The sequence below is a fragment of the Phodopus roborovskii genome, unplaced genomic scaffold, assembly GCF_943737965.1.
Source record: "Phodopus roborovskii unplaced genomic scaffold, PHOROB, whole genome shotgun sequence".
NCBI classification, from domain to species: domain Eukaryota; kingdom Metazoa; phylum Chordata; class Mammalia; order Rodentia; family Cricetidae; genus Phodopus; species Phodopus roborovskii.
Genome location: NW_026126618.1, coordinates 1576923 through 1594923, shown reverse-complemented (window position 1 = coordinate 1594923; position 18001 = coordinate 1576923). Strand labels below are relative to the sequence as shown.

At 44.4% G+C, this 18001-nt stretch overlaps 1 protein-coding gene across 1 annotated transcript in view; it reads left to right on the top strand.

Moving 5' to 3' along the window:
* Positions 1-283: 283 nt before the first annotated feature.
* The window catches only part of Slc17a8 (solute carrier family 17 member 8), a 36544-nt gene continuing 18826 nt past the window's right edge, over positions 284-18001 (top strand). Inside the window, exons 1-5 of the mRNA XM_051206282.1 lie at positions 284-476; positions 9834-10086; positions 14051-14169; positions 15256-15370; positions 16593-16680. Coding sequence (XP_051062239.1) covers positions 376-476; positions 9834-10086; positions 14051-14169; positions 15256-15370; positions 16593-16680 — 676 coding nt within the window. The 5' untranslated portion in view covers positions 284-375. The remainder of the gene's footprint in view (positions 477-9833; positions 10087-14050; positions 14170-15255; positions 15371-16592; positions 16681-18001) is intronic.

The following is an 18001-nucleotide window of genomic DNA, read 5'->3' as shown; positions in this document are numbered from 1 at the left end:
TAGCTTCTCCAGCAGCAGCCAGAGAGACAGGCTGAGCTCAGTCTGAGCGTGCCTGTTTGAGACAGCGGCTGCTTGCTGTTCAGCCTGGAGCTGTTGCAAGGGGCTGGCTGGATTCCTGACCAGCAGGCCCCTCCCGCCCCCCCGCCGCCCACCCCCAGTCTTGTTTATTCTGGAGCAAGAAGAGAGGGCTTCCTCTTGTTGGAACACCTGGGCTGGGTTTACCTTCTTCTTGATTTTGAGTAGTTTCCCTCCATGAGAACTGAAATTCGAGTGCTCCTCAAGGGCAAGCACAGTGCCCCTGAGCTGGAAATGAGCCAGGACGACAGCTCCTGAGGCTGTCTGCTAAGGGCTCCGAGGTCCCCCACTCCATTCAAAATGCCGTTTAAAGCGTTTGATACCTTCAAAGAGAAAATTCTGAAACCGGGGAAGGAAGGAGTGAAGAATACCGTGGGAGAGTCGCTGGGGACCTTCCAAAGGTAAACTCTGAGCTCAAGCCAGGGTTGTTTCTGAGTACTCTCCTATTGCCAATGTCTGGGGTATTTTGAATCATGTTTATAAAGTGTATTTGAATGGGAAAGGGGTGGGTCAGGTTAAACGGTTTCTGGACTTTCTTCTGGAGCCAAGGTTATGCCTGGAGACAGAAAAAAGAGATGCATCGCAAAGTCCTGGGTCTTGCTTAGCATGCACAAGTCCGGGGTTCAATCCTCGGGAACACCAGAATGAGGGTGGGAGTGTTAGCTCATATTGGGAAAATACCAAGACAAGCACTCTGTTTATCTGAAAAGACTAGAACTCATGCTGGTGATTGTGTTACACATGCCATGCTTATCGTCGAATCAGAAAGAAATTTTGCAGGCAGTATGTCATGTCAGTTCAGTAGCAGTGATAGAGTTGTGCTTTGAGCTGAAGTAACTTGAGATACTCACTATGATAGTTAAATATTTTCAGTGCCTTTTTCTTCTAGCTTTAAACACAAAATACACAATACACAAGGCTCTTCATGAGGTCATTCTCAAAAAGCAGGGTGTTTGCAAGGTAGTTTGAACACGGTACCTTAAAACATTAGACATTAAATTGTATATAGGAGCAGCAGGAAAATCCAAAGGCTGTCAGTGAATTCAGGAGATTTTAGTCCATGTCCAAAATAAATATTTTAATGTAAAATATATTCCTAATAGCAGGGGAGTTTGCCATGTATGAATGAACTGGTGTCACATTTTAATTTGTTCATTTTTTAGACAATAGTAAATGTCTTCTCAGGTTTTGTGGATGAATTAATCAGTAGCCCTTATGTGCATAGTGACATGGTTATTTTATTACTCGATATGGAACTGTGAGTAATATCCTCGATATACTTTTTTGTGTGCTTGAATGATTATTTCTAATCCTAGTGTGGAAAACGTGATTTGGCTTCTTCTTTTAACACACATGTCAAAGCTTTGGTGCTTATAAAGGCCACTTCTTGGTAGTCTAGACGATGTCTGAGACTCTTCCCATCGCTCATATTTTATGTTCCTCTTGGTGCTGAGTTTCTAACTGTGTCACTCCACATCAGGGTTCATCCCAGAAGGGGATGGGGACAGCAAGCTTCTTACTTTAGTAATTAAAAACAGAAAGGCTTCCCTCTGACATACCGGAACAGCATGAGCTGATGAAAACTCATCTCAGTGATAACACATGAGCCAAATATAGACAATGATTATAATGTTTTTTAAAATGAGTGTTTCATCCCTCTGCATGGTCTCTCTCCAGGTAGCATCTTATTGTGGTGGCTCTCTCTTGATTATAACAGTGAAAAGAAAGCACACAGTGCAATGGGCTTATTCAAGGGATAGCAAAGAAGTCTGGCCGTGTCGGGAACGAAAACCCTGGCTTTGCACCAGGGTCTCCACTGTAGCCACACCCTCTATTGAGTTTGTGAAGACATGACAAAAAGGATTTATTTATCAGAAACGGTAACTTTGAGCCTCATTTAAGCTCTTATCAACCCATTCCTCCCACGATTCCCATTCTTTCCATGAATGACATATAGCCAGATTTTGTCTTCAATTATTATACATTGGATTTCATCAAAACGAAGAAAGGGTGCTTGTTTCCCATCTTATTATAACCATATTTAATCTTAAGCAACTTTCCACGGATTGCTTTTTATTTGAAAAATTATCTTTCTTTTTTTTTTTTTTAAAGTAGAAAATGTCTATCCTAAGAACCGTTTCGTCACTTTGGCTGGATGATGCACACGGAGAGAACTTTGTGTACCAAGTCAGCTGGCTCAGGTTCATAACTGAGTCGGTAACTTCCAAGTTACACAGCCTTAACTTGAAATGCAGATGTGAATCTAAGGCTCTCAGACCAGCGCCTGGAACAGTGGTCCTCAGCCTTCCTGCTGCTGCAGCCCTTTAATACAGTTCCTCATGTGGCGGTGACCCCAGCCATAACATTATTTCATTGCTATTTCATAACTGTAATTTTGTTACCATTATGAGTCACAATGTAAATATCCGATGCGCCACCCCCAAAGGGGTCACGACCCACAGGTTGAGAACTGCTGGTCTGGGTACTTGTACCATAGAACAGCTCGTGTATTGTTAGGGTAGTACACTAAAAAATGCCGGACAGTGTCATTGCTGACATCATATGGGATGATTTTAGAATAAACAAACCAAATCCAAGATCCAGTGTGTTCACTGGTGGAGCTTAGGTGGGCATTGCCGACAGGGAAAGGAAGGAAAGACAATACCTGAGCAGCAATCTAGCGGACCCTCGATCTTTGTGTAAGAATTATCCAGAACAGCTCTACCACAAGCCTACAAGATGGTTGTATGGAAAGTATCCTGCCAGGAGTCCAGCATACAGGGGTCATTTCCTCTTCTGCTTGTTGCTTTTCACAGAAAACCAGGTGATAGCACCCAAGCTTAACAATAAAACCAAGGGCGAACGGTTTTCTGTTTGCAAGGGCATTGAGAAGGGAGTTACAGGCAGTCTTGCTGCAATGTTTAAGACTGAGAATGCCATCCCAATGGAATTATTGAGATGTTTTAAAATCATGGTTAGGGGAGTGGTCGCCAGGCAGGGAAACCTTTGAGAGTTCACATGGGGTTGATTACGGCCAGGCATCATTAGCCCATCCTGGAGGAGAAGCAGCAACCGAAGGCACAATGATCGTTTAGAAGTGTGGGGGAAACAGAGATGCCTGCTCTTAGAGATGCCTTGGAGTGTGGAGTTAAAACAGAAAGCACTGAACCTGGAATGCATGGCCCTAAATTAGCAAATTTGTTCAGCTTCAGTGACAATGAAGGCATCCCATGGTTGCTCATCTATAAAAATATAATAATTGGCCCGGTGGTGGTGGCGGCGGCAGCGGCACAAGCCTTTAATCCCAGCACTCTAGAGGCAGAGGCAGGTGGATTTCTGTGAGTTTCAGACCACCTTGGTCTACAAGAGCTAGTTCCAGGACACACACACACACACACACACACACACACGCGCGTATGTGTGTGTGTGTGTGTGTGTATCTCATACCATTTCAATTTTATAGATAAAGAAATCAAGGCACAGAGAGGTTGAGTGAGTTACCTGAGGGCACACAGCTTACAGGTAGTGCAGCTTGGGCTTCAAACCATAAGTTCGAACCAAATTACATTTGCCACCTTATTTTTTATTTTTATTTTTGGGTTTTTTGAGACAGGGTTCCATTACAGCTGTCCTGGAACTTGCTCAGTAGACCAGGCTGGACTTGAACTCACGGAGATCTGCCTGCCTCTGCCTCTTGAGTGCTGGGATTAAAGGCATGCACCACCACCGGTACCTTATTTTTAATTAACACATAATAATTGTGCATATTTACAGACTACAGTATGATGATTTTACAATGTAATTTTCATATCAAGACAAATAGCATTTCCATCTCAAGCATCCAGCGTTCTTTGCATTAGGAGAACTTGTAGTTTGTAAGTTACTGTCAACTATGGACACCTCCTTTGCTGTCCTCCCATGCTCCATCCTTTCTCTTCCCTTCCTAGCCTCTGATGACCATTAGTCTACACTCTGCTTCTGTGACATCACCCCTGTGTGTGTGTGTGTGTGTGTGTGTGTGTGTGTGCGCGCGCACGCGTGCGAGGGTGTGGGTTTGAGGGAATGCGTGTGAATGTATGTATGACTGTGAATGTATGAGTGTATATATGAGTGTGTACGTGTGAGCATGTGTGTGAGTGTGTGTGTGTGTGTGTGTGTGTGTGTATGGGGGATTTGGGGAATTGAACCTGGGGCTTCACACATGCTAATGTTGCATTTGTGTGATAAATAGATGTGCTACACATGCACTTACAAAGACTATGTATTAAAAATACTCTAGATCCAGTGAGCCTGGGTCCCAAACGTTGCGGCATCCTTTATCTGCATGACCGTAGGCTACACCAGGTGATTCTATTAAGCCATGTCAGATCACACTTCACCAATGGTCACAATGCCCCCCACCCAATTCCGCTCCGTCCCCCATGGTCTTCTCAGTCTACTCTGTACTACCCAGGCCGCTGGCGCGTCTGGCCTGGCTTTTCTTCACGCTGTTCCCAGGGAGAGCTATCCCACCTCACCCTCCTTCCCACACCCACTTTGCGGTGGACGAGGTAAGGCAGGGCAGGGACGGAGAAAGGGTCAAGCTAAGCTGGAGTCTCGGGCAATAGGCAGAGGGTGGAGGGTGGGGGTGAGGGGTGGGAGGCTTGGGAATGTAACCAGCACCAAGGGCCCAGGCTTGTGCACGTTGTATAAGTCAGTCAGTGGCTGTGGGCTGCGTCAGCAGGGGTGGAGGTCACTTCCCTGTGGGCAGTTATAGAAGGAAGGAGCTCTGATCTCTTAGCATCCCTGACAGCAGGGTGGTATGCAACTTCTCTGGGCACGTGCTGGCCTGGTGGTCCTCTACGTGCACTGCAGCATCTGGACAGCGCAGCCCTGCATGACTCAGATCTGTTTGCTTCTCTTAGACGATCACTGCATGCAGGTTTGTCTGCTCCATGCCCCCATGCATGGAGATTCCTCCAGAGAAGTTTCCAGAGCAAATAGCTCCCAAGCTGGCTTTGAACTCGTGATTCTCCTGCCTAGGCCTCCTTCAGCAAACCTAACTAGTGTGCTCCGACGGTGGCGACTGGCCTCTCCTCCTCATGCCTCCATTCCATTGTTTCCTCTGGGAAGCGGACCCCGAGGGATCTGAAGTCAGGTTAATATTTCCTTTCTTGGTCGTGGTTAATGAACCTGTCCATTTGCAGTTCAGACCAGACTAACCAGCATCAGGAGTGGGTGACCAGGTGCCACCTATTTCTTCTTTCATGATGAAGACCACAGTCTCAATCTCTTCTGAGGACCAGGATTTGCTCTGCTTGTCACTATGGTGATCCTTGGTCTTATTCTATCATCTTTGATGAGGTCCTCGAAGTGGCCAGGCAGTAGTTGCTGCCCTTTACTTAATGGGAGGTCCTTTGTGCTTCACACGTGACCTTAGCCTAGAGGTGATTCCAAGGTGCCGGAGGGATGGCCAGCTGTTGGGAGTGGGTACTGCTTTTGCTGAGGCCCTGAGTTAGGATCCCAGTAGCCACTCACACAGCTGTATGGAATCTGCCTGTAACTGCATCATTAACACTTCCTGTAGTCTCTGTATGCACTGCACCCATGTACAAATCAGCACACACACGCACACACACATGCACACACACACATGCGCACACACACGCGCACACACACACAGACCACACACACACAGACCACACACACAGACCACACACACAGACCACACACATGCGCGCGCACACACACACACACACTTAAAAAGGAAGGGATTCCACTGAGTTCCAAATGGGAGAGTTCTTCCTGGTGAACCAGGACCTGTGGAGCTGTGAGCTGGAATCGGAAGACCTCCAGTGTGCTGGACGAGTGATGGTGAGTGGGATACACCGCTCATCCCTTCCCACAGACTTAGGCATTTCCTTCATCTGTCTTAGTTGCTGTTCTATTGCTGTGAAGAGACATCATAACCAAGAACCAAGGCAATTCTTAAAAAAGAAAACATTTAATTGGGGGCTCCCTACAGTTCCAGGGAGTGGGGTGTAGACAGGGATGGTGCTGGAGCAGTGGCTGAGAGCTTTACGTCCTGATCCACAGGCAGCAGGTAGGGAGAGAGACAGAGACTAGGCCTGGTGTGGGCTTTTGAAACCTCAAAACCAGTGACAAGGCCACACCTCCTCGACAAGGCCACACCCACTAACCCTTCCCAAACAGTTCATCAACTGGGGCCTAAGCATGCAAATATCTGAGCCTTTCCCATCGAACTACCACACCATCTCTCCAGGCCCACACATTACATTTTCATAGTTTTGATTGTGCAAGCTCACGAGAAGGAGTTTTGGCTGCGTGGTCTCTGGATACTCTGTGTTGAGGTGTTCCATCTTTCCTCAGCTCAGTTGCATGCCAGGAGCTAGACTGCCTTCCTTTGAGATTTTGTTAGAAAGCTCATTAATACTTTCCCTCAAATAGTGCTCTAGGTGTGTTGGATGAGGAGGCTGTGGCGGTGATATGGCTCTTAGTGCATCCTATGTAAGTTCTGGGCCTTTTGGTCTCATTTAAACTAAGTTGTCAGTGTATGGGTTGTATCATGCACTAAGTATGTCAGAACAGTATTCTCTAGTGTGGAACACAGTATCTCCAAAGCTCAGAGAGGGCCTCAAGGCTTTGTGTGTCCTCAAATAGCAGAAAGTACAAACTGAAGTAGATTTGTTTTTAACTTGGAATGCTCCAGAATGCCTGTGTGTGTGTGTGTGTGTGCATACACCTATAAATCTTTGAAGCATTTATTTGTCATACTCAGAAGGACATGTATTTTATGAGGCACCCAGAGTAATTGTCAATTTTTTGCTAATGAGCTCTAAAAACCATGTTATCTGTAGGTTGTAATAGACCAGTGCAATAGTCTACAGAAATTCCCTGAAGGTCCCTGACTATATAAATCACCATACAATTCCTTACGATCTCACCGTTAGATTTGTTTGCAAGAGGGCAGGGTCCAGATGTGAACCTTTGAGGTTTGAACCCCCAGGCCTCTTTTCTAATCGTAGCCAGGAAATAGATTCCCTCTTCTCCCTGCTCTCCCTTCCTCCTCTTATTTCTTCTCCTGTCTTTCCTCCTCCTTTCTTTTCCTCCTTCCTCCCTCCCATCCCCTTTCCTCCTTCTTCCCTTTCTCTTCCCCTTCCTTCCTCTCCACCTATGTTCTCTCCTTCCTTCTCCTCTAGCCACCCTCCTCCCCTTTCCCTCCCTGTTCTTTCCATCTTTTCTCTCCCCCCTCCTCCTCCTCTTCCTAGCAAATGAAGCCAGGGCCTGCTCCTGGGAAACGTGCTCTCCTCTAGGTCTATGCACCAACCCTGGAAGTTTGTTGCTACTCTGCTTCAGAAGCAAGGTCGACGGCCCAGGCTGACTGAGTAGCTGGGGTAGTAGGCTCATATGACAGGCCCTGCACACCATCCCCACCAGAACTTCCTGTGTTATTGCCAAGTCCTAACTAAGCTCTTGGGCTCTGTCCTCTCGTGTGTCTTTTGCATAGCTTCTTATTAAGGGCGTAGGACACCATCCTTGGCTTTATTCTCTGGTCCCAAGATTCTTTTTTATATTTTCCAAATTCTTCACTATATATGTATAATAGCTAAACCCTTTAAATGCTTCTTTTAAGTGTAATACATAAAGAACCCCCAGAAGGCCATGTGACATACTTAACGTATTAACACATGGATGCAGTCTCCACTGCCATCCAGCAGCACATTCCATCACGCAAAGGGCTTGGTTGCAATCAACATTGATAAAGTGTGCTGGAAGTCAGGAAAGCAGGGCCAAGCCTGGGTGCTCTCCCCGCAGAAGAAAAGCAGTGTGCAACATAGTATATGATGCCTCTAGACTGTTCTAGAAGGAACATCATTACTCTCTCTTCTTGTCTGTTAGTACCAATTATGGTTTGCTTCAAAGTCGTCTGTTGGTGACCACAGAGCAATGGGCAATGGCTCCTTCTCTCTCTCTCTCTCTCTCTCTCTCTCTCTCTGTGTGTATATATATATATATATATATATATATATATATATATATATATACACTCCTTTAGTCCACAACACAGTCTTAAGAGAACTTACCGTCATTTTACTTGGCATCTCACCATAAATACTTGCCCAAGCCAGCAAGCGAGTGGAATTTAAACACCCATTGAATGATCTGTGTGTTCTACTCACTGTGTGTGATTGATATTGAGCTATTTCCTCCCAAGTGAAAAGCCTTCTCCATACTCTATAGAACTTTTGGATTCACTGACAAGTTAACTGCTCTGAAAATGCCCGAAGGCTGTCCAGAGTGTCTTGAGCAATTGGATTCCAGGGCTTAGATGCTTACTAGACAATCGTACATGAGAACAATGGAAGGAACCTCGCTAGTGTGGAAAGGGCCCCAGCCCAGTCTGCAGATTTCTATATTTGGAGAAACAACGATGCTGGCTGTCGTCCTAGGAAGAATGAAGATTCTCTAATCTGAAAGAAGACCCATAGGCAAACACGGAGAGAAACCAGAGGGGTATAAACAGCTATTACAGATAATTAACGGCCTCTATTTCTTAAGAAAGGAATTCTTTTTTCCTTTATCTTGACCAAATGTACCCCTCATCATTTCTATAGAGATTGTTTTGGGGACAGGGATGAATAGATTCTCACCCCATCTCTAAGGGCTGTAAGTCTGGAAGGATGGAATGAGCTAACCCCCAATTCCACTTGGTTGAATGAGGATTCATTGTCTTCAGGAAAAGTGGTGAGTGCTGGTGATAAGGACAAGGACGTGGCTCCTGCCCTCTGCATGTTCACAGCCACCAGGTGGGTAGGTCTTCATTTGTTCATGCACACATACACAGTGTGGAATGTTTACTCTCCACACCCTACACTAAAGAAAGCAGAAATTCTCGAACTCGTGATAAGCATGCAGACAGAGGCATATAAAATAGCACTGTGCTTAGCCCAGAACAAAAGAAACAGAAGCCAAGCAACACATGAAAACATCAAGGACGGCATAGATAGAGCCTATCATTTAGTCAAAGTTCACTACTTCACTGGCTGTAATGTCTTGTTCTTCATAGCGTAAAATCTTAACAGCTCTGTAACATACTGTGGTTATTGTTTGGTGAAGAAATGGAGACTCATAACGGCCAAGGTGCCTGCCGTCATCACAGGCTGTCTGATTATCTGAAGCGTGGCTTCTCTGTCAGCCTTCCTCTTTGGGCTTGCCTATACACAACCACCAAGCCAAACCAACAACAAAACACAGCAAAACCCCAGCAATTTATTTTATTTCTGAGACACAAGGTTCCACTATGTAGTCCTTGCTGTCAAGGAACTCACTATGTAGACCCAGGCTACCACACGTCATTGTGTTTGTATGACATTTAAAAGGCATGTTTTCTTTTTTCTGTAAGGGCTCACTCTGCAGTCCAGGCTGCAATCAGGTTTGATGTGTCCCCCAGGCTTGCACTTGAGACCTTCCTGTCCCCGCCGCCCCTTGATGGGACAACAGGTGTACACCGCCAACCCCAGCAGGTCTGAATAATTTGGTGTCATGAAAGCCCAACACAATATCCAGAACATTAATCATTTTAGCCACCATCCTCTCCTTTAATAATAATGATAAATAATAACTTTTAAAATGCAAGCTGTGTCCTTGTGTGGGTTTTCTTCTTTTTGTTTCTTGTGTCGTTTTTATTTTTACTTCGTGCATTTTCCCTCACCTTGAATACTTGCTTTTATTCTCTGTCTGTTCTGTTTATGATGCAGAAAAATCGATGGGACCAATGAAGAGGAAGATAACATTGAGCTGAATGAAGAAGGAAGGCCCGTGCAAGCACCCAGGACACATCTCCCAGTCTGTGACTGCAGCTGCTGTGGCATCCCCAAGCGGTATATCATCGCTATCATGAGTGGGCTGGGATTCTGCATTTCCTTTGGGATTCGGTGCAACCTTGGAGTGGCCATTGTGGAAATGGTCAACAATAGCACTGTGTATGTGGATGGGAAACCAGAAATTCAGGTCAGTATGGAGCTAAAGCAGAAGGGTGTGTGTGCGTGCGTGTGTGTGTGTGTGTGTGTGTGTGTGTGTGTGTGATAGTTGTGTAAAAGCAAAGAGAGAAATACATTAATTAATGTAACAAATATATAGAGTGTGACAGCTTCATACTGGATCCTGGACGAGGCTGAATAACATTGACAGGGACCTTGATTCCTGGAGACATATAGTATACGTGACAATTTGATTGCCATGTCAGTATGACTGCACTAGATTCTCGGGCTCCTATAGGAGTGAGCATACCAAGACTATGATATTGTGACTTTCCTGAGAAAGTGATGGCTGAACCAGACAGAGGTTTGGTCAGGTAGGAAGAAGAATGTTGGAGGAAAAAGGAACACTGTATGCAAATGTCTGCAGATAGACAAATCATAGAGTTAGGAACGGAGCCATGAGACCCTCACTTTCCTGTGCTATAAACCCTGGGAACAACCTGGTGAACCTTCGATCAGAAATAACGTTTGAAATTCTTAGCATAAAAGGCAAAGGATTATAAGTGGAGGCAATTACATTAAAATGTATAACATACTTAAAAATCAAATTTTTGATATAGAAACTTGGGCTTCCTTATTAGTGCATCAGATGACAAACATCTAGCAAAGTTCCTGAAATTGCTATAATTTTATTGGAAGTATAAACAACTCTTTGTGATCACAGCAACAACTGTAATATCATTTGAGCACGTTTCTGGATGTCACTCATGATGCCGCAGTGGAACTGATTTTTACCATGTTTTAACTGTGTTTATATTTGAAGAAATTCTAAATTTTAGTCAGCAGGTAGAGGAGATACAAGTAACGACTTTTCTGTGGTTTGTTAGAACACCTGACTGCAACTTTGCCAAAATACCCACTGACAAGGAATTCCAGGGAAAGGACGTACTTTAGAAACTTGAAGCAAAGCAACTCACCCCAGAGCGTTCTATCCCAAAGTTTTACCCCAGATATTATACAAGAAGTTGTTTTGCAAAATAGTTTCACGAAAGCAAACTCTTAATAAAAATATTATATGTTAAGTTAAAAAATAACCCTGCCTTTTTCCCATCTAAGTTCACATTCCACAAATCTATGACTACTGTGCAATGGTAAGAGGCCTGGCCAAAGTTCTCAGGCTGGTGTTGTCCGGGGGAAGTACTGGCGCTATCTGCTAAACTGTTTCTATGGATACGAGGAGCAGAAATCTAGTCTTATTTTGTCCGAGGTAGGCCTCGTAAATTAAGGGATGAATACATGGGAACATGTCCCGGGAACACAGTCCCAAATCTGTGCTTCCCTAACCTGAACATGGGGGTGAAATGGCCGTGGTAGAGACCGTCCATCTCAGAGAGGCACCTGGTGGTTCTCTGGATGTCTGGATGTGTGCTTAGACCCAACTTTCACATGTTGGTGTCTGGGAAGCCATGGTGTTACTGGCAGGGTTTCGTAGTAGGGAGACATCGGGTGACATGAAGTCTGGACTGCTTCTGAGTGCTGCGTGACTCTGAGGCAGGGACATCTTCTCTTTGATGTCAAATCTGTTAGCATCACCTTGAACAGTCTCCTGCCAAGGACTGTCTTGGGGGAAATTTGATGTCCGTTCATGACAAAGAGGTCTTTAGCTGGGACGCAGGCTTTCCCTTCTGTAGCTGAGAGATTTTTCTGCCAGAGCAAAGCAGTGCCATGGAGATGCTTTAGTCTGCTTTTGATTCTCAGCTGAGTCTGTCTGAAAAAGATACCCCGCTTATTTGGGGGGATGGTGGTGGAGTGAGGAGGGACAGAAACGTTCAATGCATTTAAAAAAGGAATGATGGTGGGATTTCAGATGTGTATCGTGCCTTCTTCCAGCCCTTTTGTGAGCAAGGCTGGCTGATGAGAATTTGCCTGCTGAGGCACAAAGCAAAATGAGATGTTGTTTGCATTTGCCACCTGAAAAGCCAATAGGTCAACAGAGTCTGATTAATGAGGGTGGAGAAGAGATGTTTTCACAGCATGAAGGAACAATGCTAGTGTGGGCTCCCCAGCTTCTACGATGTTGCTCAGGGGATCTGATTAAGATCTAAAATATGCCTTATATCATCAGTCTGTCTGGTATCAAGAATAGGAGTTTAGGAAGTAGGCATGGTGGCTTATGCCTATAAACTCAGGAGAGTGAGGCAGGAGGCAGAGTTCACGGTCAGCTTCAGCTAAATGTTGAGTTAAAAAACAAACTAGATTAATAGGAAGACCTGTCTCAAAAACAAAAACAAAAATATAACAGACCCCTCCACCAAAACAAACAAAAAACTAAAGGGGGGGGGAGGGAAAAAAAAATCTAATCTCCAAACAATAAGAATCCCCTTGATAACAAGAACTAAAACCTCACTTGAAACAAACAACAACAGCAAATGAATAATTCATGGCAGCTGTTCTCGCCACACAGAACAAGTTGAGCATCAGCTTAGGATGACCAACAGGGTGAAAATGTTTAGTCACTGGCTTGAGGGAGAGGTTTTATCCATTGTGGCTAATTCTCCACTCCCCAGTCCCCCTTTTTTTTTTTTTTAAATCACTCTTCCCTCTTTAATTTGCCTGTTTTAGATTCTTCATGTAGGTAGAATCACACAGCATTTCTCTTTCTATGGCTGCCTTAATTCCCATGACGTCTCTCTTCTAGCTTCACCCAGGCTGTTGGATGTTACATAATGTTTTTTTCCATTGAAAGGACAACACTGTCCAAATCCATTTGTCAGTGGTTGTAGAGAGTATCTCAGATATCATGAACACGAGAGTACAGATGACTTTGAGATTCTCATATCTCTTGGAGAACTACTCCAAGTCACATTTTTTTTTTTTTTTTTTTAAGTTTGTGGGGAAATTCTGCACTGTTTTCATGATGAATAACTGCACCATCATTCCCATCAGTGACACAAAGCATTCCGGTTTCTTCACATCTTCACCAATCCTCCTTTACCTCCTTTTATGTACGCACACACGCACACACCCACCACCCACCACCCACTGTCCTGACAAATAGGGTGAGATGATTGTATTTCCCTGATATTTAAATTCCCCAGTGGTTAACTGTAAGGCTATTGGCCATTTGCTTGTCTTAGGCTTGTCTTTGTTTGACTCTTGTTATTCAGAGTGGCTCAGGCGATGTGGGAAGTCACTTCTCAGCAGGCCTCAGTGCTCTTTGACAGGCGTCAGTCCTTTCTCAGACCAGAAACTCCATCTTCTCAGAGAGAAAAGTGTGAGAAGGAGACAGTGTCATCTGACAGTTGACAGCTGGGTGAAGCCAGTAGAATTGAGGCTCAGCCGAGCATGGCTGTACAAACCTGTACTCCCAGAAATCAGGGGGCTGAGGCTGGAGAACCACAAGTTTGAGGCCAGCCTGGGTTATATAATGAGAACCCATTTCAAAACAATAACAACAAGAAGTACTTATTTGTTTAGCATTTATCCTGGGGATTAAATCTAGAGCCTTACATCCCCACAAAAATACATTTGATAATACAATGCTAACCATCCCCCCCCCCCACATTTTGGAATATTGTGTGCTTTAACCACTAAACTCCGTCTGTAGCTCTTACTAATACTAAAGAGAATGAAAAAGAGGAAAGGACTTGAGAGTCCCAAGAGTATAGTTATTGTCACCGCACTGGCATCTGAACAAAGTGCAGAACTGGGGGCTTGTTTCTGTCACAGACTGTTTTACTTTCTCCTCAGCATACATGACTATTTGGTATGTCACATTTTGCATACATGTGGGTATGTTCCAAAATTCATGCAGCTCTTCCCTCTCACCAGAAGGTAGGTAATTTTGTAGGACCAGGGACCCTTTGTTTCACGTCCCCATTGCTGTAACCCAAGCAACCAAGGCGCCTTCCAGAAATACCTGCTGAAAAAGGAAGACAGACAAATGCCATCAGTTGTCCCTCACAAACACAGCTGCATCTGATTCTTGTTTTCAGATGGCGCAGTTTAACTGGGACCCAGAGACGGTGGGCCTTATCCATGGATCTTTCTTCTGGGGTTATATTGTGACACAAATTCCCGGTGGCTTCATTTCAAACAAGTTTGCTGCCAACAGGTAAGAGTAATGGACACAATGAGTACTTCTGAGGCCATATCGGGACCTCATGGCTCTGTTAAGTCTGGATGTTTCTTCTCAGCATAGGGGTGCAGAGTGGAAAACGGGAGCCGCTAAGGCAGATGCAGTTCAGAGATATTGATCCCAAATGGAACTGTTTTTTTATCTGCTTTTGTCTCTCCACAGTGTCATTTACCCTGTAGCTCATTAAGTGATTGTGTGGTAGGAAGAATAATTGTTTGTGAGTTGGGGAAGTGGTCCATGACCCCACACTGGCTACGGAATTAACTCTACTGACCCACTTCTTTGCTGGGAAGTTTCCTCATCTGAGAAATGAAATGTTGGATTGAGTTGTGTTTCTGTTGACATCGTCAGCATAGTAGGATTGCTGTCATGTGAGCACCCAGGCCTTGCCTTTACACCACAAGATACTTATAACATCACTCTTCAGAGCAGAGTGAGCCGTCTAAAGAGGAAGGGGGTTTTCCATCACCACACGTCTTTGATGAGAAGAGTGTCCATCTTGGGAAAATGATGTAGACTGAATAGATTCCAGAAAAAGAGTGAACCAAACATCCAGGTCCTTCCAGTATATTCGTCATGAGACATTGCTTAAGTCAACCGTCAACTTCATGAAGTATATAAAATTTTGCAAGACAGTTTTTTTTTTTTAATCTCTGAAATCACAACTTACATGGTCGTGAAATCAGTATAGTGATTTACTAATGGGGATTTTATTTGAAAGAGGGAGGAACAGAAGGGAATAGAACTGAAGAAAATAGAGACAATGAAACATCTAAATATATTGTCTATTAGAGTATTGTTTCAAAACGTGGTCTCCTTTATATGTTTTTAAGCATAGCCTGGGCTGTAATAGCTATAATATGAAATAGATCACATATGGTCCATGGACTGGAAGTTGAGAATCAAAGTAGCCCAGGAGACTAGCCGGGCACATAGCAGATTCTAGTTTACTGTTTATTTCTCTGAATTAATTTCTCTTCATTTCCATCATGGTCTTGAGTGAACCTTTAAGCTGTTTCCTGATGTCATCCTGTCCAATAACACAGTGCTCTGGTCCCCTAGGGTCTTTGGAGCTGCCATCTTCTTGACATCAACTCTGAACATATTCATCCCTTCTGCAGCCAGGGTACATTATGGCTGTGTTATGTGTGTGAGGATTTTGCAGGGCCTGGTGGAGGTAGGAGAGACATTTTTCTTTACAGTTTTCCACATTGCCAGAGGAAGTGTGGTGTTCTAGAACATTGAGCTCTTGAAGAAGATCCCCTTTTCTCAGTTTTTAGGGTTCTCAATAAGACCCCCTTTTTGCATCTTTAAACTACGGGTTGGGTGTGCTGGTTACATTTTGACCTAAAACATATAAGAGATATGTGTACCAACAGTAATAAAGAATGCAGTGGGTCTCCTTGGTGCAGGCCTGTAATCTCAGCTACGGAAGGGGCTTGACAGGAGGTTATCAAGTTTCAAGCTTCCCTGGGGAACTTAGAGGGGCCCTGTTGCAGAAGAACACTTAGAGGGAACAGGGGTATAGTAGTAATAAAATACTTGTCTAGCATGTGCAAAGCCCTAGGCTCAGTCCCCAGTTACCCTGTGTAAGATGAAAAGTCAGAAAAAACGTAGACTGTTGTTGAGTATCCAGTCTAGCTTTAGTCCTGTTGGAAGGATATTCACTGTAGTTCAATAACTGCTGATGTGACTTCATAGTGTGAAGACCGAGGCTGAAACCCAGTCGAATGAATCTGAACCTCAGATTCTGTGTCTGGAAATGAGGAGCCCAGTTGGCTGACTGTGGAAGTCACTTCCTACACCCATATTCTTTAATAATGTGAAACATAGAAATATACATAGGTATATAGATAATATGGCTAAATATAAATATCTTTTTGGACACTCCTCCACTCTTACATTTGAACTATATTTTTGATTGGTGCAATGAGTCAAAATTAGTTAAATTAAAAAAAATAACTAATTAAAATCTGTTAGGTTGTCAGTAACATAGCACCACAGACAATAGGCATTTGTTTCCTAGGAAGTCCCAGACCTGTGTTACCACCATGGTCAGTGATGATGAGGGCCTACTTCCTGGGTTGTAGACCAATAGGACATCATCTCTGTATTCCCACATTGCCTGTGCTGTGGGTCTCTCCTGTAAGGGCACTAATTCTACTCGCGAGGTCTCTAACACGGTGCACTTGGTATTCCCAATGGCCACATTCACACCTCACCACACTGGAGATTGGGTTCCAACAGGAAAAGTTGAGAGGAAGATAGACTTTGTATCTGATAATGTATACACATTGTAGTTTTGTGTTGTAGCTTATGTGAAGCAGTAGCATTTGCACTTTAAACACAGAAAGGAATTGGAATAAAATGTAGCCATCTGTGTTTAATCTTTCTGCCAGGGTGTGACCTACCCAGCTTGCCATGGGATGTGGAGTAAGTGGGCACCGCCCCTGGAGAGAAGCCGATTGGCCACAACTTCTTTTTGTGGTAAGAGTGTTACAGTCATAAGTTGGTTTAGGAATGCCCTTTGGCTTCAAGTAACTGAGAAGTCTATATAGAACCTTCGAAAAGAACCTATTCTCCCATATGACAGACTTCCTAAGGGAAATAAATAGTCGCTGGGGTTGGGGCTAAAGCTCACTGAGCGGTCCCAGGTCATGGGATCCACATGGTAAAAGGAGACAACTCCAGTAGTCCAGTAGGTGAGCCTCTGAAGTCCACCTTTGTGCCATGGCTTGTGCATGCCCCTTACATGTGCTGTAATTAAAAAGCAGCGAGAGAAAGAAAGACTACTTAATAGAGCTCACGTGGAGGTTTTTTGTTTTTTTAATTAGGGGAAAGAGAATGGGAAAAAGGGGAGGGGAGAGGGGAGACCAGTCCCTGGGGACAGGGTCAGGCACAGAGAGACTGGCAGAGAAGCAGAGAGAGGGAGAGAAGAACAGACAGACAGACAGACAGACAGACAGACAGACACACACACACACACACACACACACACACACACACACACGGGAGGTGGGCAGGACCCTTTTAAAAGGGAACAGTGAATTTGCACAGGTGGTGCTCTTAGTGGCTACAGCTGAGGATGGATCCTGTTAGCGCCTCAAGGGCAGGCCAGTACAGATGCCTGAATAACAATATACACACAAAATAAATAGATAAGAATGCAACAAAATATTTTTAAAGTAGAAGAGATGGGATTATCAAGTTTTGCCCTTTCCCTTCCATTTTCATAACAAAGCAAAAATATAATGCCTTGTGCAAGGTTGCAGAGCTGAGACCACTTGACTGGAAATATGGAACTTTCCTAGACACATGGGGGAGGGCCTGGTCCCTGCCCCAAATGCTATGACAGACTTTGAAGACTCCCCATGGAAGGCCTCCCCTCCCTGGGGAGCAGAAAGGGGATGGGATAGGGGTTGGTGGGGGGGGAACAGGGGAGGTGGGCAGGGTGGCGGAACTGAGTTTGACATGTAAAACAAGCTTGTTTCAAATTAAAATAAAAATTATATAAAAAAGGAACTTCCCTTAGTACACATAACTAGTATGTTGTTACTGTCTCTGTGGGACTTAACTGTGGACGTTATATTCCAGATTAAAACACACACACACACACACACACACACACACACACACACACACAATGGAGCCCATCATTCCATCTGCAAGCAGACCAGAGGTCCCCAAGAGTGATGTGACTTCAGTTCTCGGTTCTGTGACCCTTGTATTCCAAGGTTCTCTCCTAAGCATGGCAGGGAGGAGTCAGTGCCCGGCAGTTTTTTCTCAGTATGGACTATCGAGAGAAATG